This window comes from Gekko japonicus, unplaced genomic scaffold, assembly GCF_001447785.1.
Source record: "Gekko japonicus isolate JY-2015 unplaced genomic scaffold, Gekko_japonicus_V1.1 scaffold162, whole genome shotgun sequence".
Lineage (NCBI taxonomy): Eukaryota > Metazoa > Chordata > Lepidosauria > Squamata > Gekkonidae > Gekko > Gekko japonicus.
In genome coordinates, this window is record NW_015176456.1 from 1,351,098 (window position 1) to 1,376,547 (window position 25,450).

Consider the following 25,450-nt stretch of genomic DNA (forward strand, 5'->3'; position numbering starts at 1 on the left):
GCCTGCAAAAGAAGACTTAGGTAAGTTTTTGCTTTCAGCAACTTCATGCAGAGTTTTATTTTAGCAATTTAAAATCTGTGTATCATTTTTGTTCCCAAGCTCAGAGAGTTTACATTGCCCTTTAATCTGTTCAGGGTTTTTTTGTTTTTTTGTTTTGGGGGGTTTGGTTGTTGTTGTTTGTATGTTTCTTTTAAAGTTGAGGAGATAATACCATTGCATACTGTTTTCCCCTGATCTTCCATTTTAAAAGTTCTCCTGTAAAAACTGGGGTGGGTTTTGAACAACATGTGAGATCTCACAGTAAAATCTATAAGGTCTAGGGTCAGTCCCTGCATCATACATTAATAGAACCATAGAGTTTTGCCATGTTATAATCCCCAGGTTAGTTCTCGATAACTTGCTAAAATATAGCCAGCAGACAAAATCTTCAACATCTCAGTCTTTTTTTCCCCATACCCATTAGTACCAATGACTGCATAATTTAAAAATATATATTTTCTTACCTAACTGGCTTTTCCTAATCAAATTCTGCATGTGTACTTTTCTTCCCCTTTAAAAGAGACAAGGAAATGTATATTTCCCAAGCACCTTCTGTAAAATCCAGTAACCTGTTTTATGACCCATGTTACATGTAATTTACCAGTCCAGCCCTGAATTTATTAACTAATTGGCAGGTGTTTTTTCTTGTTTTGATTTTTAAGTACCTTTTTGTCTAGGATATTTTTTGCCTATAATTGCCCTCTGTATTATGAGTGTATTGGAAAGAACAGAGTATGAAGGAAGGCAGAATAAAAGATCATCTTTTTAATTTTATTTTTTTAAATCAATTGTTAACCTTTCTGTCTTTTTAACATGTGAATGCAATTTGCACAAGAATGCCTATTATATTTTTGATTAGGGGCTTGTGCCTGTCACTACCCTGCTGAAGTCAAGAATTTCAAGAGAACCATAGTTGAGAGGAGGAAAATGAGAGGTAAAAGAGGATGAGATAAGAAACTAAGGTTAGTGGTAACACTTAGAGCACTTTGTAGTATGGTACATTAATAGTATATCTCCCCTCCCCCTGTCTCTTAAAGATAAAATAGAATTAATATTTTAATAGTCTGAATTAGGGCATAGCTTTATGATATTTTCCTGTAATTCTGGAAAGTGGACAGTTCAGTGAAGTGATTTTCAAATTGGGAGGAAAATGATATTTAAACTGAACATGTGAAGAGATTACTTAAGGTTATATTAATGCTAAACCTTTTAACTATAGTGGAGGCACTTAGCAATATATGTATTGTTAGAATATTTGTTGCTTACTCTTAAAAATTATTTTATAGTTCACAACAGAAGTTTAGATTATGTAGTCTGTAACCCATTTTCTGGTGGATGATTATTAAAGGTACACTTAAATTACAAACATTTCTTTGTTGCCACCAAATGCTATAGAAGCATACAATGAAAAAAAGACCCTCCTGTGCTACTTTGCCAGTTTTCTCACATCAAAGGCAGGGTGCAGTAACAGCTTATAATGGCAAGATGATGTGACTGGTTAATGGATTAAATATGATACTTCAGGAAACAAAAACATCAATTTCTTCATCCTTCAGTAGCTGGGAAAAATGAATTCCTTATCTTAGAAGTTTACCTTTGTTTCTGACAATTCATGTAAGTTTCTTTATATTAATTCCCATCTGTTCATGCTGACAGCTACGGAATTGTTTATTTAAATCAAAGCATATCGTTTCTAGAGTTTCTTATTGATGATCTTGTGGTACGTTGAAAAAAACCCAAGTTTTATAAACATGATGTCCAGAGTGATCAAATATTATTCCCATGTCTTAGACCAAATGAATTGTTAAGACGACAGAATACTATTTTCAAAAAAGAAAGCAAAATAAAATGTAGTCTTTAAATCCCCAAATTTAAAGCAGTTAACATCAGATAAACTGGTATTTAATTGTTATAGTGGATCGTGGCATTATAATAAGGTTGGTTGGTAGTTTCAGGATTAAACAAATACTTCAAAATATCACATGAATTCATCTAAAACTCTTGACATGCAAAGAATTTGAGTAGGAAAATAGTTTGTTAAAGTGGTGCTTTGTATGGTTGACCTTCTTCACATATCAGTTCTAGGCATTCTTTGCAGTCCAGGCTAAGAGATGTCAACTGCAAAATTCTTATTGATTTTAGCAAGCTTTGCAAGTTGTCCAAGGCATAAATCCAACATGAAGCTATTGTTTCATTTGTTTACATAAAATACCATTTTTAAGATTTCAAGAAAACTATCCATTTATAGTTGTGAATGCTGAAGAAATACGGGAAAACAGAGGGGCCATCAGGCAAAAATCAAACTATAATTAATTCTTTGAAATTGTGAAAACAAAAAATTGTGAAAAGTGCAGAAAGTGTCACTTTTTCTGTAGAAATATGTGAAAACAACCCAAGGAACTTTTTTTTTTCCTGTTTACATTTTGAAAATCTTAGAACCCTAAGATCAAATGTAAACTGTAATTAATTTACATGTTTTTAAATTTTATTTATCTGCTAGCAAATACATAAATCCATACCTATCAAGCATCATATAATTGCTAATGATTATAACACATCGTATCACATTTAAAAAGTTCTGAAATTCAATACCTATTCCATTTATCCAGAACATTATTTTTTAAAAAACCTTTTTGTATCTTATCTGTCAGAATGTCCATTTCTAAGAAGTCCAGCACTTCTAATAACCACTCCATTTGAGAAGGGGAAGTAGTTTTCTTAATTTTGAGCCCAGGTAATCTGTGCTGCAACCAACATATTCATTATTAAAAGGCTGTTTTTGGATTCATCATTCCCTTCAAATGGATTTATACTAAGTGTAGGTATATCAAAATGTAACCGTATTCTTTATATCTACATTATAATACGTGTAACTAAAGAGCAATACGATTTGTGCCTCTTGATAATTTTGTCATATTTACTCAGAGTCTCCATCTTCTACATTTTCAGCATTCATGGATATTTGTGTTAAACATCTTATACTGTTTCTAAGGTGTCACTGCCACAGGAGGTGGTGGCGGCTACAAGCATGGATGGCTTCAAGAGGGAATTGGGTAAATACTGTTGATTCATTCCTATATTGTACTCTCTTAAAGGCAGACCAGAAACTTCTGGATGGTTCTACAAATTTATGTCATGACTATCTCAGCCTGTAGTTCTTGCTCACAGATACCTTTGTAAGGATCACATATATTGTCTCAAGGTAGTTTCATACAATTCAGCTAAGAAGGTTTCATTTCTATTTGAATTTAACAGTGTTTACCCAATAGCAAATTTTGTCATGTACAACACATGTCCCTATTCTTATCTTTAAAAGTTTCATTTATGAAAGTACTGAACCCAATGGGGGGGTCATTTCCTGTTTGAGTAACCCCTACAAAATTACATCACAATTTTAAACATAATTTTTGAATCAATATTTTTCCACATTGTGCAAAACCTAATCTATAGATCTAATAGACAAGTTGCCCCCTCCATGCGGATATCTAAATCCGCACATCGGGGCCACTTTGGAGCAGTCCTAAAAAACTATATGGGGGATACTTAAATCCCTCAGCAAGTAAAAGAGCGTTCCCTGCACATTCGCAGAGAACGCACTTACCTCTGGGATCTGTGGCAGAGCCGCGGAGGGATCACCACCATTAGTGCTGGCAGCGGGAGTGAGTGGAGAAGCCTTGACAGGCTGGCGGCTAGGAGCCGCAGCCGTTGCCGTATGGGGGGGAGAAGCCTGGTAGGCCCCACAGCTAGGAGCTGTGGCTGTTGTTGCTGCTGTCGTCGTCGGCAGTGATGGGGAGAGAGAAGCCTGGTGGCTCAGAGCTGTGGCCATTGCCGCTAAGGGGGGGAGAAAGCTGGTAAACCCTGCAGCTAGGAGCTGCAGCCACTGTTGCTGCTGTTGTCGTCATCATTGGTGGCGGCGGCGATGGGGAGGGAGAAAGAAGCCTGGCGGTTCAGAGCCATGCAGGGCTCGCCGCTGTTGCAGTTGTGGGCAGCAGGGGCGGCAGCAGGGAGAAGCCTTGGCGGTCCAGGAGCCACTGGGAATACCCCCCGTGAGTATCACAGGTCTCTCTTCTTGTACCTCATATTCATTAAATTTAGGAACAACTTTTGGAGTTATTTTTGCTAATGTGTGAACAGCCATCCACAGTCTTCTGTGCATTCTGAAGGGTTTTTTCAGCTTCCCAGTAGCAGTCCCATTTAGTCTCAAAAAAACTGCCCCTCAAAGTCAGAACAGTATATTTATTTTTATTTCTGTATTTTACAAAATGTATACCCTACCTTTCTGTCATAAGGACCACCAAGGTAATTAACAAAAAATATATAAGGTGACTGAATGAGTGGTGGCTGGACAACTTCAGGTTTTATTGAATAAGACAAATTATTTAGGTTCTTTCCAGCCTGGGTTTAAGCCTGGTCTAAACAGCATTGGTCACCCTGGTGGATAGCTTGCACCTGGAGATGGACAGAGGGAGTGTGCCTCTGTTGATTCTCCTTGACCTCTCAGCAGCTTTCAATACCATTGATCACCGTATCCTTCTGGACCGCCCATCTGAGTTCAGTGGTTCCAGTCCTACCTGCAGTGAATCTTCAGTGGTTCCAGTCGTACCTGGAAAGTTGGTTTCAGAAGGTGGTGCTGGGGGACTCTTCTGGGGGAAGTTATCAGGAGATTTGGGCTGAGCAGTCACCAATATGCGGATGACAGCTCTGTCTCATACTTCCAACTGATCTCAAGGAGGCTGTAGGAACCCTGAACCAATGCCTGGACGTGCTTTTGGAGTGGCTGCGAGATAATAAACTGAAGCTGAATCCTGACAAGATGAAAGTGCTTCTGATGAGCACTCTTTCTGGAAGGGGTTGCACTCCTCTTGAAGGAACAGGTCTGTAATCTGGTGTGCTCTTGGACCCAGGCCTACTGCTAGATAAGCAAGTGGCAGCTGTGGCCAGGGGTGCTTTTATCAGGTTCAACTGTTTAGCCAGTTGTGGCCTTTCTTGGGCTGGAAAGATCTGGCCACTGCAGTACATGCCCTGGTTGCATCTTAAAAACCATTAAACCCAATAAAAACATCATTAAAATCAGAGCTAAAATACAAAAATGTTTTTTGTTTTTCAAGTCCAACTCTTCACGACCCCATGGACCACATCATGCCAGGCCCTCCTGTCTTCTGCCATCCTCTGGAGTTTGCTTAATTTCTTATTCGTTGCATCAGTAAAACTGTCTAACCATCTCATCCTTTGTTGTCCCCTTCTTCTTTGACCTTCAATTTTTCCCAGCATCAGGGTCTTCTCCAGTGAGTGCTCCCTTCTCATTTGGTGGCCAAAGTATTTGAGCTTCAGCTTCAGTATCTAGCCTTCCAGGGAACAGTCAGGGTGGTTTCTTTTAGGATTGAATGATTTGATCTCCTTGCAGTCCAAAGGACTATGAAGAGGCAAAACAACAATTTAAAAAAACATTGTGTAGGAAAGAAGGGAGGGAACATAAAACAAAACAAAAGTCTTCACCCACTGGCAGAAGATCGCAACAAAAAGCACAGATGAATTTTTTGGGGAGAAAGTGTCAGAGTGTTGGTGCCATGACCAAGAAAAACTCTCACAGGTAGCCTCTCATGTTCTGGAATGTACAACAAATCCAAAGATGACAAACTCAAGGTTCCATGACCTTGAAAACATTCATAGTTCTATTTGCCAGACTGCAGCTGAGTCCTCTACAAAGTCCTTTGACATTTCGTCTGTGTGCACTGTTCTGGAAAGTGGTTCTCTATCCGCATACCAATTGTGTAGTCCCTACATTGATAGGCTGCTCAAGAAAATTTCCACTCAGGAGTTCCATTCGACTTGATACCTTCTCATCTTTCCCTAGTCTCAGGCGCCTCACTCATGGGATGGAGAGCCCTATATCAGGAGACCTCCCCCATTTGGGAATAGGCCATTGTACACAAGGTGGGCTTGCAGCAAACTTGTCTTGTGGAGAAGGAAAATGGATTGGTGATGCCCTAAGCTGTGTTTCATGAGACAATCACAAATGGTTCCTATCCATCAGTTTCCTTGCCCCCTATTCACTCAGCAGGAACATCTTCCATAGATGTTTTTACTCTTAGTACCAAATGCAAGTGGTTTTGTTCTCAAGCAGGGAGGCACCTGCTCTCCACTGAGAATGCCTTCCAGATTCCCCTGCAGGGCAATATGTTCTGTGCTTCTCCACCACTACCTCTGATCACTTATACCCTCAAAAAGATGCTCCTATATGGGACGTCTTCAATTCTCATCACATCCTGTTGGCTGAGGCAAAAATGCCCACTCTGTTGTTCCTCCAAAGCCTCTTCCAATAACAGCGTTACACACCCACCTTTAGAAAGAAGTTAGCTCAGTACTCTCCCATGTGGGACTGCACAGAATATACAACAATGATAATCTGATTGCACTTACCTGTAACTGATGTTCATACAGTGTTCTTCTGTGCAGGCACACATCCCTCCCTCTGTCTGTGCTGAGAGCTCCTCTGGCATTTCTTTTGGATCCAATTCCCCAGTGGTAGCCTCACTAAACTGAGGGAGAAAATCATATTTTCCCCTTTTATAGATGTTTTGGGCAGGAAACTGCACTGAATTGTGAGAAGTGCCTGTCGCTGTCAGGAGCTGTTAGAACACCCATGGCTGGCCTTGCACATGCTTACTTCCCATGGGTGTTTACCTGTAACATTAGTTACAGGTGATTGCAACCATGTTTTTCCTGGACCTTTATTATCATTTTGGGTTGGGTTTTTTTGCAGGTCTCAATTCCTCCCCCCCAAAAAAAATGTCCCATTCCCCTTGAGTCATAATGAACAAGGAAGTCATATTTTTCTTGGGGAAAGCTTCCTTGGGGCCAGGACCTGTCATCATATATTTATTTATTATACTATGTGTACATTAATGTTGCTATAATATACAAGCTTTGCAGTATCAAACATACATCACCAAAATATGTAGCTATCTCAGAAAGTGTTACATAATTCCCCAGAACTACTTCATGAAAATGTGATTCTGACAGTCCAAACTATAAAGGAATTAGAAATAAGTATGCATTTCTGTTGTATAAGCAAGATGTTACAGTTTGTTTGTTTGTTTGTGTAAGTGTAAAACTATTTCCCCCACCAAATCACTGCTGAGGGGCAGTTGCAGTTTTCTTTGTTCCACAAAAACATACCCCCCCCAAAAAAAAAAAACCACCCAGGGATTTAAATCTGCAAATTCCCTAATTTGTGCTGGCCTTGCAACATTTTTCACCATGTGTAACTGTAATCAGGAAAGAGCAAGCTGGAACAAATGCTGCAAATGTATGCAAATGAGAGGGAAAAGGGAGATTGCACAAATAAAATGGTATCTAATATAAGGGAATAGATCATTTTGGCAAACAATAGCTCAATTTAGATAATTGGAATACAGCAAAAACTAGAAATCTCAAGCTTGACTTGTTTTTTAAATCTTGCTGGTACTTTGAAAAGCAAAGTTAAAGTTAATCATTAAGTTTTAGAAAAATTTCAGATTACTGTTTTTAATATATTTGTCAAGTGTGTTTTTGTATCATTTTTCTTCTTCACACCCCTAATCCAAGACACAAGACATTATATTTTGCCCACATGTTCCTGAAAATAAAATTTACCTTTCCTGCCCTTAACACATAATTTTGCAGAAATGAGGTAGACCTTTTATATACATTTTTCTACTTCTGTAACAAACAGCAAATTAGCCTTAAAAGTATCTTCTGGTAATTTAAGGATTGCAATATTTTATTTTTGCTCCTCCTTTCTTTGGTGGGATGTGGTGTGTTCGTTTGGAGTCCACCCCTCATCCTTTCAGCAGCAATGGGGAGCTGGCCTGTCAAAAGGACCACAATTGATGGGGAAACTGGTCATCTCCGTTTACGTCAACTTGTAGTGCCTCTTTGATTTCATCATCTCAGGGTAGTAACCTTTTGGCTCCCTGTTAAAAATGTATCTTTTAAATATATTTGATAATAACAAACAGAGCTCCAGAATATACTTTACATAGTAGGTATGAACACTTACAAAATACTTACAGTTCTAAGAACTGGAGTGAAACTTTATGTCTAGAACATAAAACCATTATCTATATTAGTTTAAATCAGAATGGATAAAATTTAGGACTCAAAAATTAGTTTTTAAAAAACCTAAATCTTGCATTTTTTTTAAAAAAGATGGTCTCTCTAAAATGAAAGCTGAATTTTAACAAAGCATGTTTAAGGCTTACACTTATTTATTTTTTTTCAAAGTTGAACTCCGACCACTTGTATCATGAGGGAAAAAAACCCTGAGAATAAAAACTATGAATGTTAAGTCAGGTAATACATTTATTATTTTGGACCTGCTATTAACTCTTAAGAGTTAGCAAGCACTCACAAGCACTATGAAAGGAGATGCCCTCTTGTGTCTTACTAGGATCATCTAATGAGTCCATTTGTGTGCTTCCAATTTATACCTTACCTACCAAGTACCTGAGCTCTACTTTGCTTCCATTTCTCAAACATCTACATGTGCACCAATATGCGGATTACACCCAGCTCTATCTGTTGCTGGGCAGCCAGTCTGACTCTAGCCTGGAAGATCTGGACTTGGTGTTGAAAGCTGTGGCTAGTTAGCTTAGACTGAGTCGATTGAAATTGAATCCGACAAAGATGGAGGTTCTGTACCTGAGTCAGAGCGGCCTGGGGGTAGAGATCCCACTCCTGACCTTTGATGGGGCGCCGTTGGTGCCACCACCGGAGGTTAGGAGCTTGGGGGTGCTCCTAAACGTCTCCTTAATGATGGAGGCCCAGGTAGCAGCCACTGCAAAGTCAGTGTTTTATCATCTTTGGCTAATTAGGCAGTTGGTTTCCTTCCTCGAACGCAATGACCTGGTATCAGTGATCCACACAGTGGTCACCTTGAGATTGGATTACTGTAATGCTCTCTACATGGGGCTGCCCTTGTCCCAAATCCAGAAGCTCCAGCTAGTGCAGAATGCGGTGGCCAGGCTGTTGTTGGGTCTCCCTATGCGGGAGCACATCCAGCCTGCGCTAAAAGTACTGCACTGGCTGCCTATAGCATACCAAATTAGGTTCAAGGTGTTGGTTCTTACCTTTAAAGCTCTATATGGTCAGGACTGCCTTTCCCCACAAGTTCCCCAGAGAGCACTACAATCGGGGTCCCAAAACCATCTGGCCCTTCCGGGCCCCAAGGAAGCCAGGCTGGCTGTGATGAGGGCCAGGGCTTTCTCAGTGGTGGCTTCATACTGGTGGGACATCAGGGACCTGCAGTACCTTTTACAGTTCTGCAGGGCCTGTAATACGGAGCCCTTCCACCAGGCCTTTGATTAGGGCGCTGCACTACATAAAGTGAGGCCTTGGCCCCAACATCAACATCAGTATTAACATTAATATCAATATTATTATCACCATCAACAGCCTGACACAACCCAGACTGTGCTGACTGCATACTTGTGAATGCTGCAAATGTCTGCCATCATTATATTGGTTGTACTAGCACTTTATAACTTGTTATGTTTAGGATTATATTGTTGTGATTTTATTAATTTTCTTGTTTTAGTGTTTTATACAGATTTTTTAAGCCACCCTGATTTGCTTTGCAGAGAGGATGGGATATAAGTCAAATAAATAAATAAATTATATATATGACTCTACCAACCACATAGCATGGTCTTTCCATCTCTTAGAGAAAAACTGTTTTTTCCCCACTATCAGCCCTTGCTTCAGTGAAGTTCAGAGACTTCAGTCTTGGTCCTCTGGAGGTGTATTCAGAAGGAAGTCCTGCTTTGTTTAATGGAACTTTAAACGGTGTGCATAAGATTTTAGTTATCAAGTATGTGACGTTGATTAGCAGCCTTCCATGTGTAAAGACAGGTCAAACAGAAATTTCCTCTTGTCTCTAAACACCAGTAATTGTGCAATAGAATGGGAACTGTTGAATTATATTCCTAAAAATTATGTAAGGATTGTATTTAGTTATAAACCAATGTTTTCATTATTTTACCATCCAATTAGTACAAAAAAAATTTCATTGGAAAAAGATAAAATTTCAAAGTAGAATTTCAAAATGAGCAGGGTGTGTGTTAATGAATATGCTGCATTCAGTCAAGGTGTATCTCATTTTACTGACAGCACTTATTTATCCATTAGGTATAGAAGAAAGTATAACACAGTATTTTCCTATGAATGTCAAAGAGTAGGGTAGCTGTTTTTAATAATTTAAGTGCTTGAAAATGTTGATTCTTTGAAGTTTTTGTGTAAATAGTGACTTCTGAGACAGAAATGTGAGGGGGGGTATAGGGCACAGTTCATGTCTGACACCACTTGCCCTGACATCCTTATGTTACTTCACCTTGCCAGCAGGTGGCAATAGAATCAGCAGCAGTATGGGGGTGATGGCAGGGCATCTCTTACTGGAGAACCTGCTTCTCTAGACAGTGTCTGAGGAGTTTTGCAACCTCTGTGCTCTAGCTGGACGTGTCTCCAAACAGAGTAAAGGGACTGCGTTGGATGTCCCTATAATCTGTTCCATAGAAGCAGTTCAGAGGACAGCTGAGTCTGGGGAGACTTGTAACCACCCCTCTTTGAGCTGTGCAGCAGTGCCCAAAGGCCAGTTCCGCCACTCCCAAATCCTTTTCCAACAAATTGGTGGACAAAGGGACATGGGGTTCCAGCATGCTATCCCAGGAACTGTAAGGAGCTACTTTTTCACAGTTGTCTAGCCCAGTGGCTCCACAATTTGACTGTTGCAACACTTTGCCCCCTCCCTTAGGCCCAGGACTAGCGTCTTTGTTGTGGGGAATTATTCCCTGGCTGTATGAGTTAATTGCACATTCTGCCCTCAGTGCCCACATGGAGACATTGAGATATTTGTGCAATTAGGCTGTTTGTACTGAACATCTGAAAATAATTCTTGAAATAGTGTGTATAAAAAGTTGGATACAATATAAAATTACAGTTAAATATTCCAAGGAAATGCACTTGTATCTATTTTTGCTGTTCTTTAGTCTTCCATTGTATTATTGACAAGGCTCCAGCAGTAGAAACTGTTTTAAAACTTTATCATTTAAAGGGGTTAAAATGTTAGATGTGGGGAAATCAAGACAAACATTTTTATTACTAGACATGAAGGGGGTAGTTCTGATTAAATTACAGGATTATTTAAACGGGCTTGAAGACAGAGTGCATCATTTCTTGCCCTCAACTTTAATGCCTTTAATCAAATAATGACCTTCTGGAAATAGTTAATTTTAAGCATTTGGAAAGATCAATACCACTTTGCCACCAAAAAATGGCCCAGATGATGTGAAATTTGATGTATTTAAAGTACCATTTCACCCTTTTAACCTAGTAAATAATTTAAAATGCTTTCAGTAATCTTTTGCCACCATTATGTATCTCATTGTTCAAAGTATTACTTTTTTTTTCAAAAGCAGCTTTCCTGCACTATGAAGAGCTTGCAGGTCTAAGCCAAAGGTAGCACTGTATTGACTGTAACTTTCCTTGATTTGTTTCCATAAGCTAGTGCAATCATTTAGAAGCTATGCAGTCAAAAATGGTTTGAGAGCAAAGTTGTCTATATTCTGAATTTGACAACATCAATTTTCTTTTAGCCTGTTATGTTAAAGGTGATGAATTAGGTGGTTTAGATTTGAGAAGTCCATTTTATCCAGTTTGTGGAACACTGATATGAAATTACATTTGAGTGCCTTCAGCTTTGTAAATGGGAAGAATTACCCTCTATTAGTATGTTTGTGGGCAGATTAAAAACTGTCTTCATTAGCATAAGGAACACTTACTGATTCTTTATAAAACTAGAAAATTATTTGCTGAATGATAAATTGCCAGCTTTACAGTTAGTTGTTGTTGACAATGAGCTCATTCAAAATGCGTACTGCAGTTTAGTCTACAACAAGACTGAATTCTTTTTTTTTACTCAGAACTACTGTTTAATGGATTATGTACTTAAACTCTGTTCATACTGCATATGAAATGTAATTCATGCTTTTCACGAAAACATTTGTATCAAATACCTTCTTATTTAGACTTGATTTCTTTTAATACTGTATTTTTTATTATACCATATGCCCCAGAGATTGTAACAAAATACTCCAGCACATAATTTCGGAAAGAAAAAAAACTTGCGGAATATTAGCATGAGGCACTAAAAATTAATCCTTTGATCTCAGAATTTAGAAATTACAGTTCTTAACATTTTAAAGTTGCACTGTTTAAGAATGCTATGCAGGTACATAAAAATCAGTAACATTTTTAAAAAATATATATTTGTGCCTAGTTGTTCCAGAATGGGGATAGGTGCACACATTTAAACAGGCCTCAGATGTATTTCCACAATTCCTGATACAGCAAATTGTACATGCAGACTTCTTTAGCTGGATCAGGGCAAATGGTACTTTTGCTGTTGACTTCAGTGGGCTGGGGTATTACACTCCAAGTTCTTTTTGTTTAACATAGTTAAATAGAGTATTGCTTAGCTGTAAACCTCTGAAAGGGACATATCTTTCATTTTTATTAGACTAGTATGTTACCTGTTCATTAAATGTTTGAAATGTTCACTACATTTGGGACCTTGTGTTTGGTGGAAAGGCAGCTATGGTGATCTGGTCCTCTTCACTCCCTCACACACAGGATTTTCTCTTTGTTTATTCTTGCTTGCTTGCTGAGCCACTCTTATATAAATGTAATTCTTATTTGTTGGTCAGTTGCTGTCCCACCCTATCACGGTATTATATATTTTGATGCTGGCCCAGCCCCAGGGACTTGAGGAAAGGGACAAAATCACCTACTTATATTTTACTTCTGTAATGGCACACAAGAGGCTTTGGAAAGTTCAAAAATAAACAAAATATTTTATTTAACTTGGTGGGGAAAAGGTCAGGTGGAATCAGGGGTAGAATGTATGAGGTGAACCAATAATAAAAACGGAGGTAACTTTGTAATAACACTAAACCCAGATAATATGTTGTCAAAAAGTAAATGTTTTTGCTTTTCCACAAAGTCTTTTAAACTTTGAGGAGAGAGCCTTTCTTTTCAGTTTCTGCTTCAATTCGCAAGCATAGGTTTCTGAATTTCACTGACCCTTCACTTTTAAAAGGCAGGAACGTACAACCAAGTTCCCAAAATCCTTCTATGTATACAGTCCAGGGACCACTCCTCTTTTAAGAGTTATCTCCCTTTTCACTGGGCAGGGATTACTTCTCTTGACTAGCTCTGCCCCTTTTCAGCATGAATGGAGATCTTCCATGATCCTCTCACTCCTCTTTGCCTCCTTCCCACTCCTCAGTCAGTGCTACACTGTCTCTTCTTCAACTGTCAGTTCCCAACTGTCATTTCTTAACTGATGCTATCCACAGAATTCTGTTTGAACAGCCTGTCACGCAAAGGTTCTTAGACTCTGTGAGGCATTAACCCTTGATAATCTGTCACAGCAGCATAGAAATTTTGAATAAATAAATAAATTTATATACCAAAATTTCGAAGCAAAATAGAAATTGGCTTATCTAACTAAGACATAAGTACAAATCATTTCCTTAAACAGTCTGAAGGCTGCAGTTTAAAAGTACCACACTGAAATGTTTCAGAAAGTACACCTTTTAGATTTTGTAATTCTGTAAAATGGGCATAGAAATAAATTATATTTTTAGCCACTGTGTTTTTAATAGTTAATATTTTGCCATTTACTTTTGTCTCCCTTTTTAAATGCTCTTTCCTTAATAAAATTCCTAACAGAAACTGAGCTCAAGTAAACTTATTTAACTGACTTGTACTTAGCATCTTTTTCACCATTTTCTTGCTTACTGTAGCAAGACTCTTGCATATGTCACTCAGCTACTATAAAGTGAATAGCACTGTTTCCTTCGTGGCAGATGGATTTAAAACTTGACTTCTCAATAAATGTAGGTTTACAATACATAACTTTACAGGATTTGTGTTGTATATAACAGGTTTGAACATATTATCTCAGAATTCATCTGCATGGCATTTTCAGCTTATCCCAGGGCCCATGCCAGTATCTTAAGTAATAGGGAGAGAGCATAGTGATTGATAGCAGCTAAAGGCGTGATTTTGAGTAGAAACAAAGGCTTTAGAACAGAAGGTGTCAAATTAAACTTTGTCAGTTTGGAAAGTAGTAACATCCTGAAAGTTCATCTAACATATTTACATGTGACTAATGTTTATATTTTGCCTTGTTCCTGCTTTATATGCAGTGCAATGTTGCTTGGCAAATTTACTGCACTGAGGTTTAGGGTATTCCTAATATTATTTTCATTTTTACTCTTTCCTGAGTATATACAAAGCTGAAGGCATTTTATGCATGCTGATAAAATGCATAGGTAATTTCTGATCCATTTTTAATAGGGTTTTTTCCTTAATTTTTAAATAACTATATCGATAGCTTTTGATGAGACAGATAGATGAATTTCAGCTTTTGCTGTTGGTTACACTAGTGAGACAAGCTGCAAACAAATCTCCCTTGTATAACCAATAGAATTAATTCCTAAATCAAGCTTGATCCTGAATTAAAGTTTTTTCCCCAAAAAATATTGCATATCAGATATTGTTTTAATTTTCAGTTTACTTACATGAAGTGTTTCAGCTGTTTATTAAATCTGAAAGTACTGTTTGGCATGAGAATTTTGTGTGAGAAAGATTAAGTTTCCCATCTACAGTCTTTGGGACAGAGATGTGTGTGGCCGTTTTTCTCTGAACAAACTGAAATACATGTTTGATAAACATAGGTTTAGCCATGTAGAAATATTTTAGTGGTTTCCAGTTAAAATGCCATTTTAAAACTGAAATAACTCCATGTTGCCATGCGTTCTTCCTGGCATTTTAAAATAAAAGCAAATTAAAATGAAAACTTTCTTTTATTTTAGATTAAAATATGAAGTTACATTTTAAAACTACCAATCCAGTGATTTAATTCTAAACTTTGTTTAACCCATATGCTTTTAATCTTTCAGCATTACTGAACTACCCTTGAAAAGCTAACAGTTGTAGTTAAGATTTCCAATTCATCACACTGTTTGGGGAGTGTAAGGAATTAGAAGTATTATTTCAGGGCAGAGGTTAATAGCAAACTACTGGAAATGTTTTATTAGTCATGGGTAATTAATAAAGATATGTCTAAGCTCAGAATACAGAAGTGACAACAAGACCAAAATACTTGCTACATGAGTCAGAGCTTATTTTTTTCCAGAATTACCAAACCTAATCACAATTATGGAATTATTATTTGATAATTGAAAAGAACAAATGGCAGTTTTTTCCAGCACGGTGCCTTCAGCCTCAAAAAGGTTTGAGTCTCCTGATTTAGATCAAAAAATATTTTCAGGGAAGGATATTATTGAAAATAGTTGTTCATACTCTTTAAATATTAGTATGCTCTGCTTTTCAGAAATACTTTCTTGACACCATTTGCTCAGTCCGAATAAGCATGTTTGCACTGTCCATGCACAGCAGAATCCCACAAATCCCACCCTTCGTTTTTCGACCCTTTCTTCTATACATTGGAGAAGTGACGGTCTGCTAAGAATCAAGTTAATGTAAAGAGTCTTTTTGTACACTTGTACCCTAGGGGGTGCTGTGGTGCATTCTCTAGTGTTCAGGGTTTATTGAATGTTTTCTCTTGCAGTTCAGACTACCTCTTGTTTTTCTCTCTGCTGTGTGTTGTGCTTTTACTCTGAAGGCCGCTCTATTGTATTGGTGGCCTACAATCAGTTATTGTCTTTTTTGCAAATCCTGTTGTAGTAAACTTAGTTTAGTTAGTTTATTTGATTTCTGTCCCACTCCATTTCCTGCAAGCAGGACTCAGGGTGGCATACAAGATAATATACATAAAATCACAATAATAAATACATGATATTATATAGTTAAATTATATAATACATATAATACAGTTAAATTAGATGGCATTGTATGTCTGTCCTGCAAATAACTGAGGTCGCTGGAGTACAATCTATGCTCACCTCACAAGAGATTTAACGGGGGGGGGAATGAGTGGCTTGAATACAATCCCTATTCCCCTCAAAGGTCTTAAAATAGGGGAGGGGGAGATAAAGCAGGGGGGAAGAACCCAGGAGGCCACTGGTTTCTCTACAAGGACAGCCAGACTGTTTTGGGACCAGGGACTACCAGCAGGTTGGTACCACTGGAGTGTAATGCTCTCTGATGGGCATATAGGAATGTGGATACAATGGTCCCAGACTGTTTAGGGCTTTAAAAGTAAGTACTAAAACCTTGAACTTGATTCTGTACTTGATCTGGAGCCAGTGCAGCTGATACAGCACAGGTCATATGTGTGCTCTCAGAGGGGTCACCATAAGGACCCACACAGCCATATTTTGGACCAGTTGAAGTTTCCGGAGCAAAGGGCAGCCCTACATAGAGAGAGTTACAGTAGGGGACCAGCTGCTGGGCTTGGCGAAGGTATTTGAAAGCAAACTTCAAAGCATGGGATTTGATTATTTCTCAGATTTTGCCAACAGTATAAGCTCTACTGCTCATTACAGACAGAGTGTTAGATGGCATTCTGGGAGATATGTATGCTCTTCCTGTTCTCTACAGTAACCGCTTGTGTTGTGTACACATGCATCCTGCTCGTGCACATTAGCAGGTGGTAAAGGGAAACATGATTCTGTTGAACTGAATCTGACTGCCTTACTTGTGTCCACATTCAACTAAATACCCAATGTCACGGCAGTGGGAAGCAATACATTTTTAAATAAGTTTTTTAAAAATCTGATTTTGTTTCCATTGATCACATGAATCACTCACCACCTGATTTCCACAAAAACAAAAGCTGAAATGAACAATGGAAAGAGAATAATTAAAGTAGCTTTATTCCAAAGAATTACACAACACCTTCTGAAGAGAAGATGGCTTTGCATTTGTGTTCATCTCAATCTACCTGGAGTTCTATAAGATCAGTTCACCTGGAGAGAATGGCTGCTTTGGGCAATGGACTCTATGGAACTATACCATGATGAGGTCCCTCCACACCCGAAACACTGCCTGGGGACCAGCTGCTGGGCTTGGCGAAGGTATTTGAAAGCAAACTTCAAAGCATGGGATTTGATTATTTCTCAGATTTTGCCAACAGTATAAGCTCTACTGCTCATTACAGACAGAGTGTTAGATGGCATTCTGGGAGATATGTATGCTCTTCCTGTTCTCTACAGTAGCCGCTTGTGTTGTGTACACATGCATCCTGCTCGTGCACATTAGCAGGTGGTAAAGGGAAACATGATTCTGTTGAACTGAGTCTGACTGCCTTACTTGTGTCCACATTCAACTAAATACCCAATGTCACGGCAGTGGGAAGCAATACATTTTTAAATAAGTTTTTTAAAAATCTGATTTTGTTTCCATTGATCACATGAATCACTCACCACCTGATTTCCACAAAAACAAAAGCTGAAATGAACAATGGAAAGAGAATAATTAAAGTAGCTTTATTCCAAAGAATTACACAACACCTTCTGAAGAGAAGATGGCTTTGCATTTGTGTTCATCTCAATCCCACCTTTCCATGATAGACAGCAAAGTGCCTTTCAAACTGAGGACATTTTCCTAAAGTGCAGAAGGAAGGGTGTGGTGCAATACAGTGAAACTGATGAGACCTATATTTTTACTAGTCTAAATCACTTTCTTACAGGTAACCTATAGCATAATCTCAAAAGACAGATTTCAGATACTAAGATTTTCCACTATCGTCCTGTGTTCACATCTGACCTCCCACTTTATCCAGTTCCCGTGCCATCCAATATGTTGAACTACTAAACTGACAACTCTAGGTGTGTGTAAGGTATATTGTGCAAGAATTAGAGAGCATTATTTTCTATTCTTGTTCATTTCCCAGACCACTGCAGTTAGGAATTGAGATATGTCATTTACAAAAAAAACTTCATCTACTAGACACAGGAGCTTTGAACATACTTAACTTTCAGTGAATTGTGTCACTGTTCTTCAAAAGTAGTAAAATGGTTTGAACAAAACATTTTAAAGCACTATTACACATAAAGGTTTCAAGTTATTAGCTGTTTCTCAAATTTCTTTTTTCCTAATCTTTAAATAAATGGTTTTGTATTATTAAACATAAAAGAGAATTGCCAGTTGTGTATTTACTTTTGTGTCTTTCCATGTGTTCATTTTGCTCTAAATGCTATTCTCTAGTTCCCTTTGCCCTGTTTCTTTAAAACCAATAGTAAAAAAATCAAATAATGCTACAGATATCATTTAAGATGGCATGTAGGCAATTGCTAAACCGTTAAGGGGGGGGAAATCTGTGCATCTATTTTAGAAGCAAATTAGCATTTGCTACAGTTCTCCTGGGACAATCTTTTGGCATACTTTCAAGACTGTTTTTCCCTAGAACCTGCTTGGGTTAGAGCAGGTGCTTTTATAGACAGTTTGCATTCACTGTGATATGGAGATGGTGAAGTGTGGTCTTGTTCATATCATGCATAAAATCATGATTTAGAATTCCAAGTCTCTTTCAGAACCAAAAGGGTCTGAATTAGGTAAAGGTTTGTCAACAGGTTTAGGGTTGCCAGAAGAGCAAACTGAGTGCACAGAATGAAAGATTATGCCCTCCTTAGAGATGTTTGTTCAAAGGATTATTTCCTTTCAAAGGGGCATTACAGAACTTTTGTATTATATGATTTATGTAAACCTCCTTTATAGTCAAGCTAGATATTGGAAGCACTCTGTTTTTAAAAATACTGGAAATAAGGCGTAAGATACAAGCTACCAAAATATGCCTTTTATGTCCTCAGATGGATATAGGCTTGTATAAAAGAAAATCAGCAGACAGACTATAGAAGAATGGGATAAAACAGAATGCTTTCCTATGTACTTGAAACGCGTGATGCACTGCAGCCTTCTTATATTTCTGCGTCTGTTAAATATACAGCAGCTCTGTGAAACTAGGATTTTATTCCAAAAGTTGGCTCTCTCTTACTGGATTTGTAAAATACTATGACAGTGCTCATGCAGTCCTGATATAGATTTTGTGGAGAAATGGCTAATGTGCAAAAAAAAAAAAAAAAGAGGAGGCCACACATAGTTGTAAGCTTCGTCCTAATTTCATCTGTTTTGCCTCCAAGGAAGTATTTTCTGAGGGAACTGTTTTCTTAGTCAAGTTATCTAATGTTTTGGTGGTATTACCTTAAGGGATGGCTCTGTGAACTCCTACGTTGGAAAGAAGACCCTTCACCTGAGAACAGAACTCTGTGGGAGAATCTGTCAATGATCCGGAGGTTCCTCAGTCTTCCTCAGCCTGAACGAGATGCCATTTACGAACAAGAAAGCAATGCAGTTCATCACCATGGCGACAGGCCTTCCCACATTATCCATGTTCCAGCAGAACAGATTCAGGTTGGTTTACCTTGGCCAGTTCAGTAGAGGGAAAAGGTTAAATCATTTTGATTTTTTCAAAATTAATCATTATTTCTGTTTTTGCTGCATTAAATGAAACTGTCCTAATATAAATAATATTATTTTGGAATTAAGTGACATTTTGGGCAATAGGGGCATGTGCATGCAGGACACCAGAATTAATTTTAGAGTTTCCCTATCAGCTGCTTCCCCCACTCTGAAATCCCCAAATTATATTTAAAATTGGTTTGGGAGTGATGCAAGAGTTCCTGAAGTAAATTTGCAAAGTAGTATGTGTGTGCTTGAGACATTTTTTTTTCTTTTCAACAGCTCTTGCACCAGCAGTTGGGGATAAGGCTTGATACGGATGCTTTAAAAAGAATTCTGAGATGCATGCATACTTCTCACTCATGGCCATAATTTATAAATGTGAAGGAGTTAAGATGTTTAGGTGCCATATATATATATATATATTAGAGAACAGTGGATGGCCTGTAACATAAAATAAATAGTGGGAGCGATTCCAGACCCAAATTCCTCATCCCACTTATCCCCAGTTTGAAAGTTGGGATGAGTCAATGTTTGTTTGTTTTTCCTTTAGAGCCCCTCTCCCACCACCCTTGGGAAAGGAGAGCATAGAGGCGCTTTCTTACCTGGCCTGCTGACCACTGGACCTTGGCTGGGTGCTGCTCCCCAGGTGAGCTGGCACGAGTTAATGTGTCAGGGAGAGACATGGAGGGGTTTCAGAACTTGGTCCCATTGCATTCTTCCATATAAATAAGGAGCTGGGACTACTGCCTCTCTGAAAATGGATGTTGTACTGTAGACCTGGGGTCAGCCATTAACATCTTTTTCTTTCTTCTGCAAGAATAGGTAGTCCCATGAGTGTCCTTAGACTCTGAATGACTTCTATTATTATTAAAGAACTATGCACAAAGCCAAAAAACACAGAATTTTCTAGCAGCTCAAAACTGCACCTCTTGTGTATTAAAGATAAAACACATTGAACAAAACAGTCCCTTAGGATATTGGCTGCCTGAAATTTTGGATATTGGGAAACTGGTTGTCTGTACTTGAGACAGCAAGCTTTAATAAATTCACTGCATACGAATCTAAAAAGGAAACCTTACAGAGTCAAAGACATTCTAATGTTATGGTGTTTTCTCAGGTGGGTTTGCCTTACTGTGAGAAACTGTCTTGTAGATAATACTCATAGCTTCAATCCTAAGCATACTTTGTGAGTGTTAACAAATTTGAAGCAGAAAAAAGCAAGTCATACGCACAAGATTCCACCTTTATAAATGCATTAATGGCTGCAGCATGTTCTCAGCTCATTGGGTTGAATTCTGTACACTGTAACCGTAAGAGTTTGGCGCATGCAAATTCCTCGTGTTTCCCCTGTAGCCCACCTGTCAGCCTTGAGAAGACTGTGGCAAGGGGTTGGGGGTCCATGTAGAAGAAAAACACAGTTTGATATGGCACTGAAGAAGGGAAGGTGAGCCAGACTCCCTTAACTTGCTCCAGTGGACTCCCTTAAAAGAGGTGGGGGGCAATTTCAGTCCCCCCTCCTCATTGTAATTCACCGTTTTTCATTCTCACGAGTCCCCTAACTCCTGGTATTGCATTTTCAGAGGACATCAGTGACTACTGGGAGAAGGGGGTGATCAGAAACATCCACTTTTAATGCTGGTGTTGCATGGAATCACAGTAACTTCTGTGGCTGCATGACCTTTATAGAAAATACGTGGTGTTGGAAGAATGCATGTATCTACAAAGGCTGTAACTTTGTAAAGGCACACATATATTGTGTGCAGAATCACCAAGTAATTCACCTGATGTTAAATGCAGACCTCAATCCTCATGGCACTGTATTCAAATCAGCAATTTTCAGCTGTACGAATAATTTAAAATATTATACTCTGCTACAGGAAAAAAATCATAGGTGATGGTTTTGTCATTTTAAATACTGTTCTTTCATTTAAATCATACTATATGACAAGTCCAAAATTTTAAAACCAGTGGGATGTGCCATAAAAAAAATAATCTAGAAATAAAACAACAGTACATTATGGTGTGATTTAAATCTGATCTCATAACAAGAAATAGTCAGGGAAAGAAAGTGTTGTCCTTTATTTTTGTAACTGTTGCCCAATCAGTTGTCTCCTTTCTTCCCTTATCATAGTATATATAGATGACCTTTTTTTTGGCTTCTGTTTTCTCATAACAGAATGCAGAGGGCACTTCCGCTTGTATAATGGGTTTACTGCGGTTTCCACGTATTCTCCCATCCAGTATAGTCTCCCTGCCCCCATGCCACATCCCATTTCCTGACAATCCCCTAGTTGCAACAGTACTATTTTAGAGGAAGCAAAGGACTTCAGGGGAAAAGAGGAAGCAGGAAAAGGTGCTGAACTCAGTTCATGGGTCTCTGGCTCCCACAACTTGTCTGATTTCTAGCTTTGTTGGACTTTAGCAGCCCATTTCTGCCCCAAAACCATTTTCCTTATATGCATATACAAAAGGGTTCACTTTAAAACTTCAGATCCTCTTGAGTAGAAGGCCTGATGCAGACATAACACTATCAGTTACAACTTCAGAGCACCCTTTTGGTGCCCCATTACATGCTTCTCTCCAGCCCTTTTCTTCCTGCCTCCATTCCCTTTTCAGATCTAAATATGCACAGGTTTATACATTCAGTGGTGCTGCAGCTGAACCCCACCTTTCCTCTGTGCCAAGATTCTCCTGAACTTATATGTGAATACCCTATTATGCAGAGTCCAAGTTTGTGAAATTCTTCTTCCTTTCCCTCCTACTCCAGTTCGTGCTGAAGACTATGTATGTACATAGGAAAGAGGAGGGGCTCATTCTGCTGGTCCACAGCACCATTTCAATGCCTCCACCCATTTCATGTTATGAACCAGGGCTACTATTTAGCACCATATGTGTACCAATTTTTAATACTAGCTTTGGTTAACTGGAAACCAAAAGTCAAAAGCCTGGTTAAGACAAATTTGTGAACTGTAAAAACAACTATGTACAGATTATAGTAACTATATAGTTAGCTCAACAAAGGAAAGGAGAAAATCCACATGCAAGCTTGCAAGACTGTAGGGTTCTGTATCTTAGAATCATGATGATGAAATCAAGCAGTGTAGCATCTGTTTCAGTGTATATATACAGTTGCTTTAAACATTGCTGGCAGGTTTATTTATGTGCCTAAAAACCAATATTTTCTCCAGTCTGCATGCAACAAAATAATCAGTATGATTTTTCTTGCCTCTTAGCAGCAGCAGCAACAACAGCAGCAGCAGCAACAACAGCAGCAGCAGCCACCGCCACCGCCTGGTCCTAGATTACCCCCAAGGCAGCCAACAGTGGCATCACCAGCCGAATCAGAAGATGAAAATCGTCAGAAGACCCGTCCACGAACAAAAATTTCTGTGGAAGCCCTGGGCATTCTCCAGAGTTTTATACAAGACGTAGGCCTATATCCAGATGAAGAAGCAATCCAGACTCTTTCAGCTCAACTTGACCTTCCCAAGTATACCATTATCAAGTTTTTTCAGAACCAGCGATATTACGTTAAGCACCATGGAAAGCTGAAAGACAACTCAGGCTTGGAGGTAGATGTTGCAGAATATAAGGAAGAAGAGTTGCTTCAGGATTTGGAAGAGGGTGCCCAAGACAAAAATACGAACACAATTTTTTCAGTTAAATTAGAAGAAGAGTTATCGGTAGAAGGGAACACTGACATTAATACTGAATTGAAAGACTGATCAAAAAAGTATTCAACAGTGTCACTGCTATTTACTAATGAAATGAAAATTCCATCCTGTGTTCTGTCAGCAACCTCTTTATTCATTGTTTGGCCAATGAATCTTCCAAAACTTGCACAAAAGTTGAGAAAATTAAAGGATAATGCAGACTGCACTAGATATTTTACAAACTGCTTCAGAAATACAGATGAAGCATTGAGGATTGTTTCATGTTAATTTGTGTTCACTGGGTACACTGAGATGTATCCAAAAAGCATGATATCAGTGGTTTGTTGTTTTTTTTTATTCTAGAGCTTTCAGACAAGCATTACTTTTGAGATTTATTGTTTTCTTTTGGGTTTCTTTTCCCAGTTTTTACTGTAACACTCCACACTTGATCTTTGAAAGCTCACATTTATTTAAATAAAAGAAAAAGAAGAGTTTGTTACTCTTGCTCTATTGTATGTTACAAAAGAACTATAGACTGTGGGATGCAGTTTAAAGTTAACATATGCCAACAAATGCCTTGTATTATATGGCACTGCCGTAACTCAGATTTGTTTTCTTTTCAGAAAGAAGAGGTCACTGTATCTTTTTCATTCTCATTCTCATTGTTACATGATTTTTTGAAAACAAAATGTGAAACACGGTTTATCCCATTATTTATTTGTAGATCCTACAGCATCATGTTGTAATTAATTTTAGAAGTTTCCGTTAAATGTAATATTGCTTCTATTGTTACCATACAGATTTTTTTCTATTTATAAATGTATTTTGATGGGCAGTAAAACAAAGTGTCTTAAAAGTTTTAAATAGAGAAAATGTGCTTTACACAGTTGCCTATAAAAAGTGCTCTATGTTATCCAAGCAATTCATACTATAAGCTTCACTCTTATTGTTGTATGCAATTTTTACTATCATGCAAATAAGCTTAGGTAAATAAAACTAATAGATCACCTTAGAAACTTATGCAATTAATGTGAAAATAATTGATGTTTGCAATGTGTCTTCCTTTGGTTTACAATCAATTTTAAAGCTACAGCTGTATAAATTTTCTGTATAAAGGTGTATTTCTTTTTTATGAGTTTATTGCTATGAAAACACCAGTTATTTTGTTACAGCTGGCTGTTTTTATAAGTGTATCACAATTTTCTTTATGCAGAAATGTTCTGACTAGGAGTGGTTATTGACTGTAACTACACGATTAAAATTGTTTGTATGGTATGATATGGCAGGGTTTGTCTGCTTTTCTGTCTCTTTTTGGAGGGATAGCCACTCTAAGTGTATGTTGTACATTTCACTCATTGTTGTGAAGAAGGATTCTTCTGTCAGTATCCTTAGCATCACACACATTTTTCTTTTTAAAAGACCTTCAACTTGAAATCCAACAAACAAATACTTCTGAAGGAAACCCAGTTTTACTGTGAAAATCATAACCTGTCTCGTCTTGGTTTTAAAAGTTGCCTGCCCAACAGAGATAGCAGGATATTATTGAGTCAAAAGGCTATCAGGCAAAAACATATTTACAGTTCCTGGCAGTAATGCACTTATAATGGATGCAGCTGGTTTTGTTTTACAGTATTTGAATTTATGATAACACTGTTCCCTATACTAATGTATATACATTTTAAAAAACCATTAATAGTCACAAAGTAAATAGGAAAGACGTAAAATCCCCTTACTAAGCAAGATTATTTTTAATGAACATTAATAAGGATGTTGATAAAGCAATAATAATTACAGGGTTTGGGTTTCATATGGACTTCGTGTCTAGGCTTGTAAGAGTTGAAGTGGGGGACGCAAAAGAAATGCTAAAGAATTGTATATAGTCTGCTTCCTCAAAACAAAACCAATTTAAGGACCCCTGTGAATTCCATTTAAATTATCCTGTTGAAGAATTGCTCTGGCCATTATCCTTTATTGTATTTTAAGAACAATTTTTTAATGAATTTTATCACAAATTTTCATAATGTGTTACAAAACAACATATTGAAATTAGGTTTTGTTTGACAGTATCGTCCCATGTACATTGTGGTCCTGCTCTTGGATTTTCTTCTGCGGGGGAAAGAAAGCACTTGTGTTATTCAGCAGTGTAGCACAGGGTGTATATTTGCAAATTCGTATTTTTGGTTTATTTGAAGAGGCAGCAGTCCCTCTTACCAATGTTTCCTTTGCTTGCTGGTATTTTTGTTGTGAGTTGTATGCTAAGATACCAATTTACATCACAGGTACTGGAAGAT

The 25,450-nt window shown here is 38.0% G+C and overlaps 1 protein-coding gene across 8 annotated transcripts in view; it reads left to right on the forward strand.

The window, feature by feature from the left end:
* SATB1 (SATB homeobox 1) overlaps positions 1-23,881 on the forward strand; it is a 127,135-nt gene extending 103,254 nt beyond the window's left edge. For 5 of the 8 annotated variants that reach the window (XM_015426957.1, XM_015426963.1, XM_015426956.1 and 2 more), the window contains 3 exons: positions 19,252-19,455; positions 20,057-20,152; positions 22,740-23,881. In XM_015426957.1, the coding sequence (XP_015282443.1) occupies positions 19,252-19,455; positions 20,057-20,152; positions 22,740-23,231 (792 nt within the window). In that variant the 3' untranslated portion in view covers positions 23,232-23,881. The remainder of the gene's footprint in view (positions 1-19,251; positions 19,456-20,056; positions 20,153-22,739) is intronic. The other 3 variants (XM_015426959.1, XM_015426961.1, XM_015426962.1) reach the window with 3 other exon arrangements.
* Positions 23,882-25,450: the final 1,569 nt, after the last annotated feature.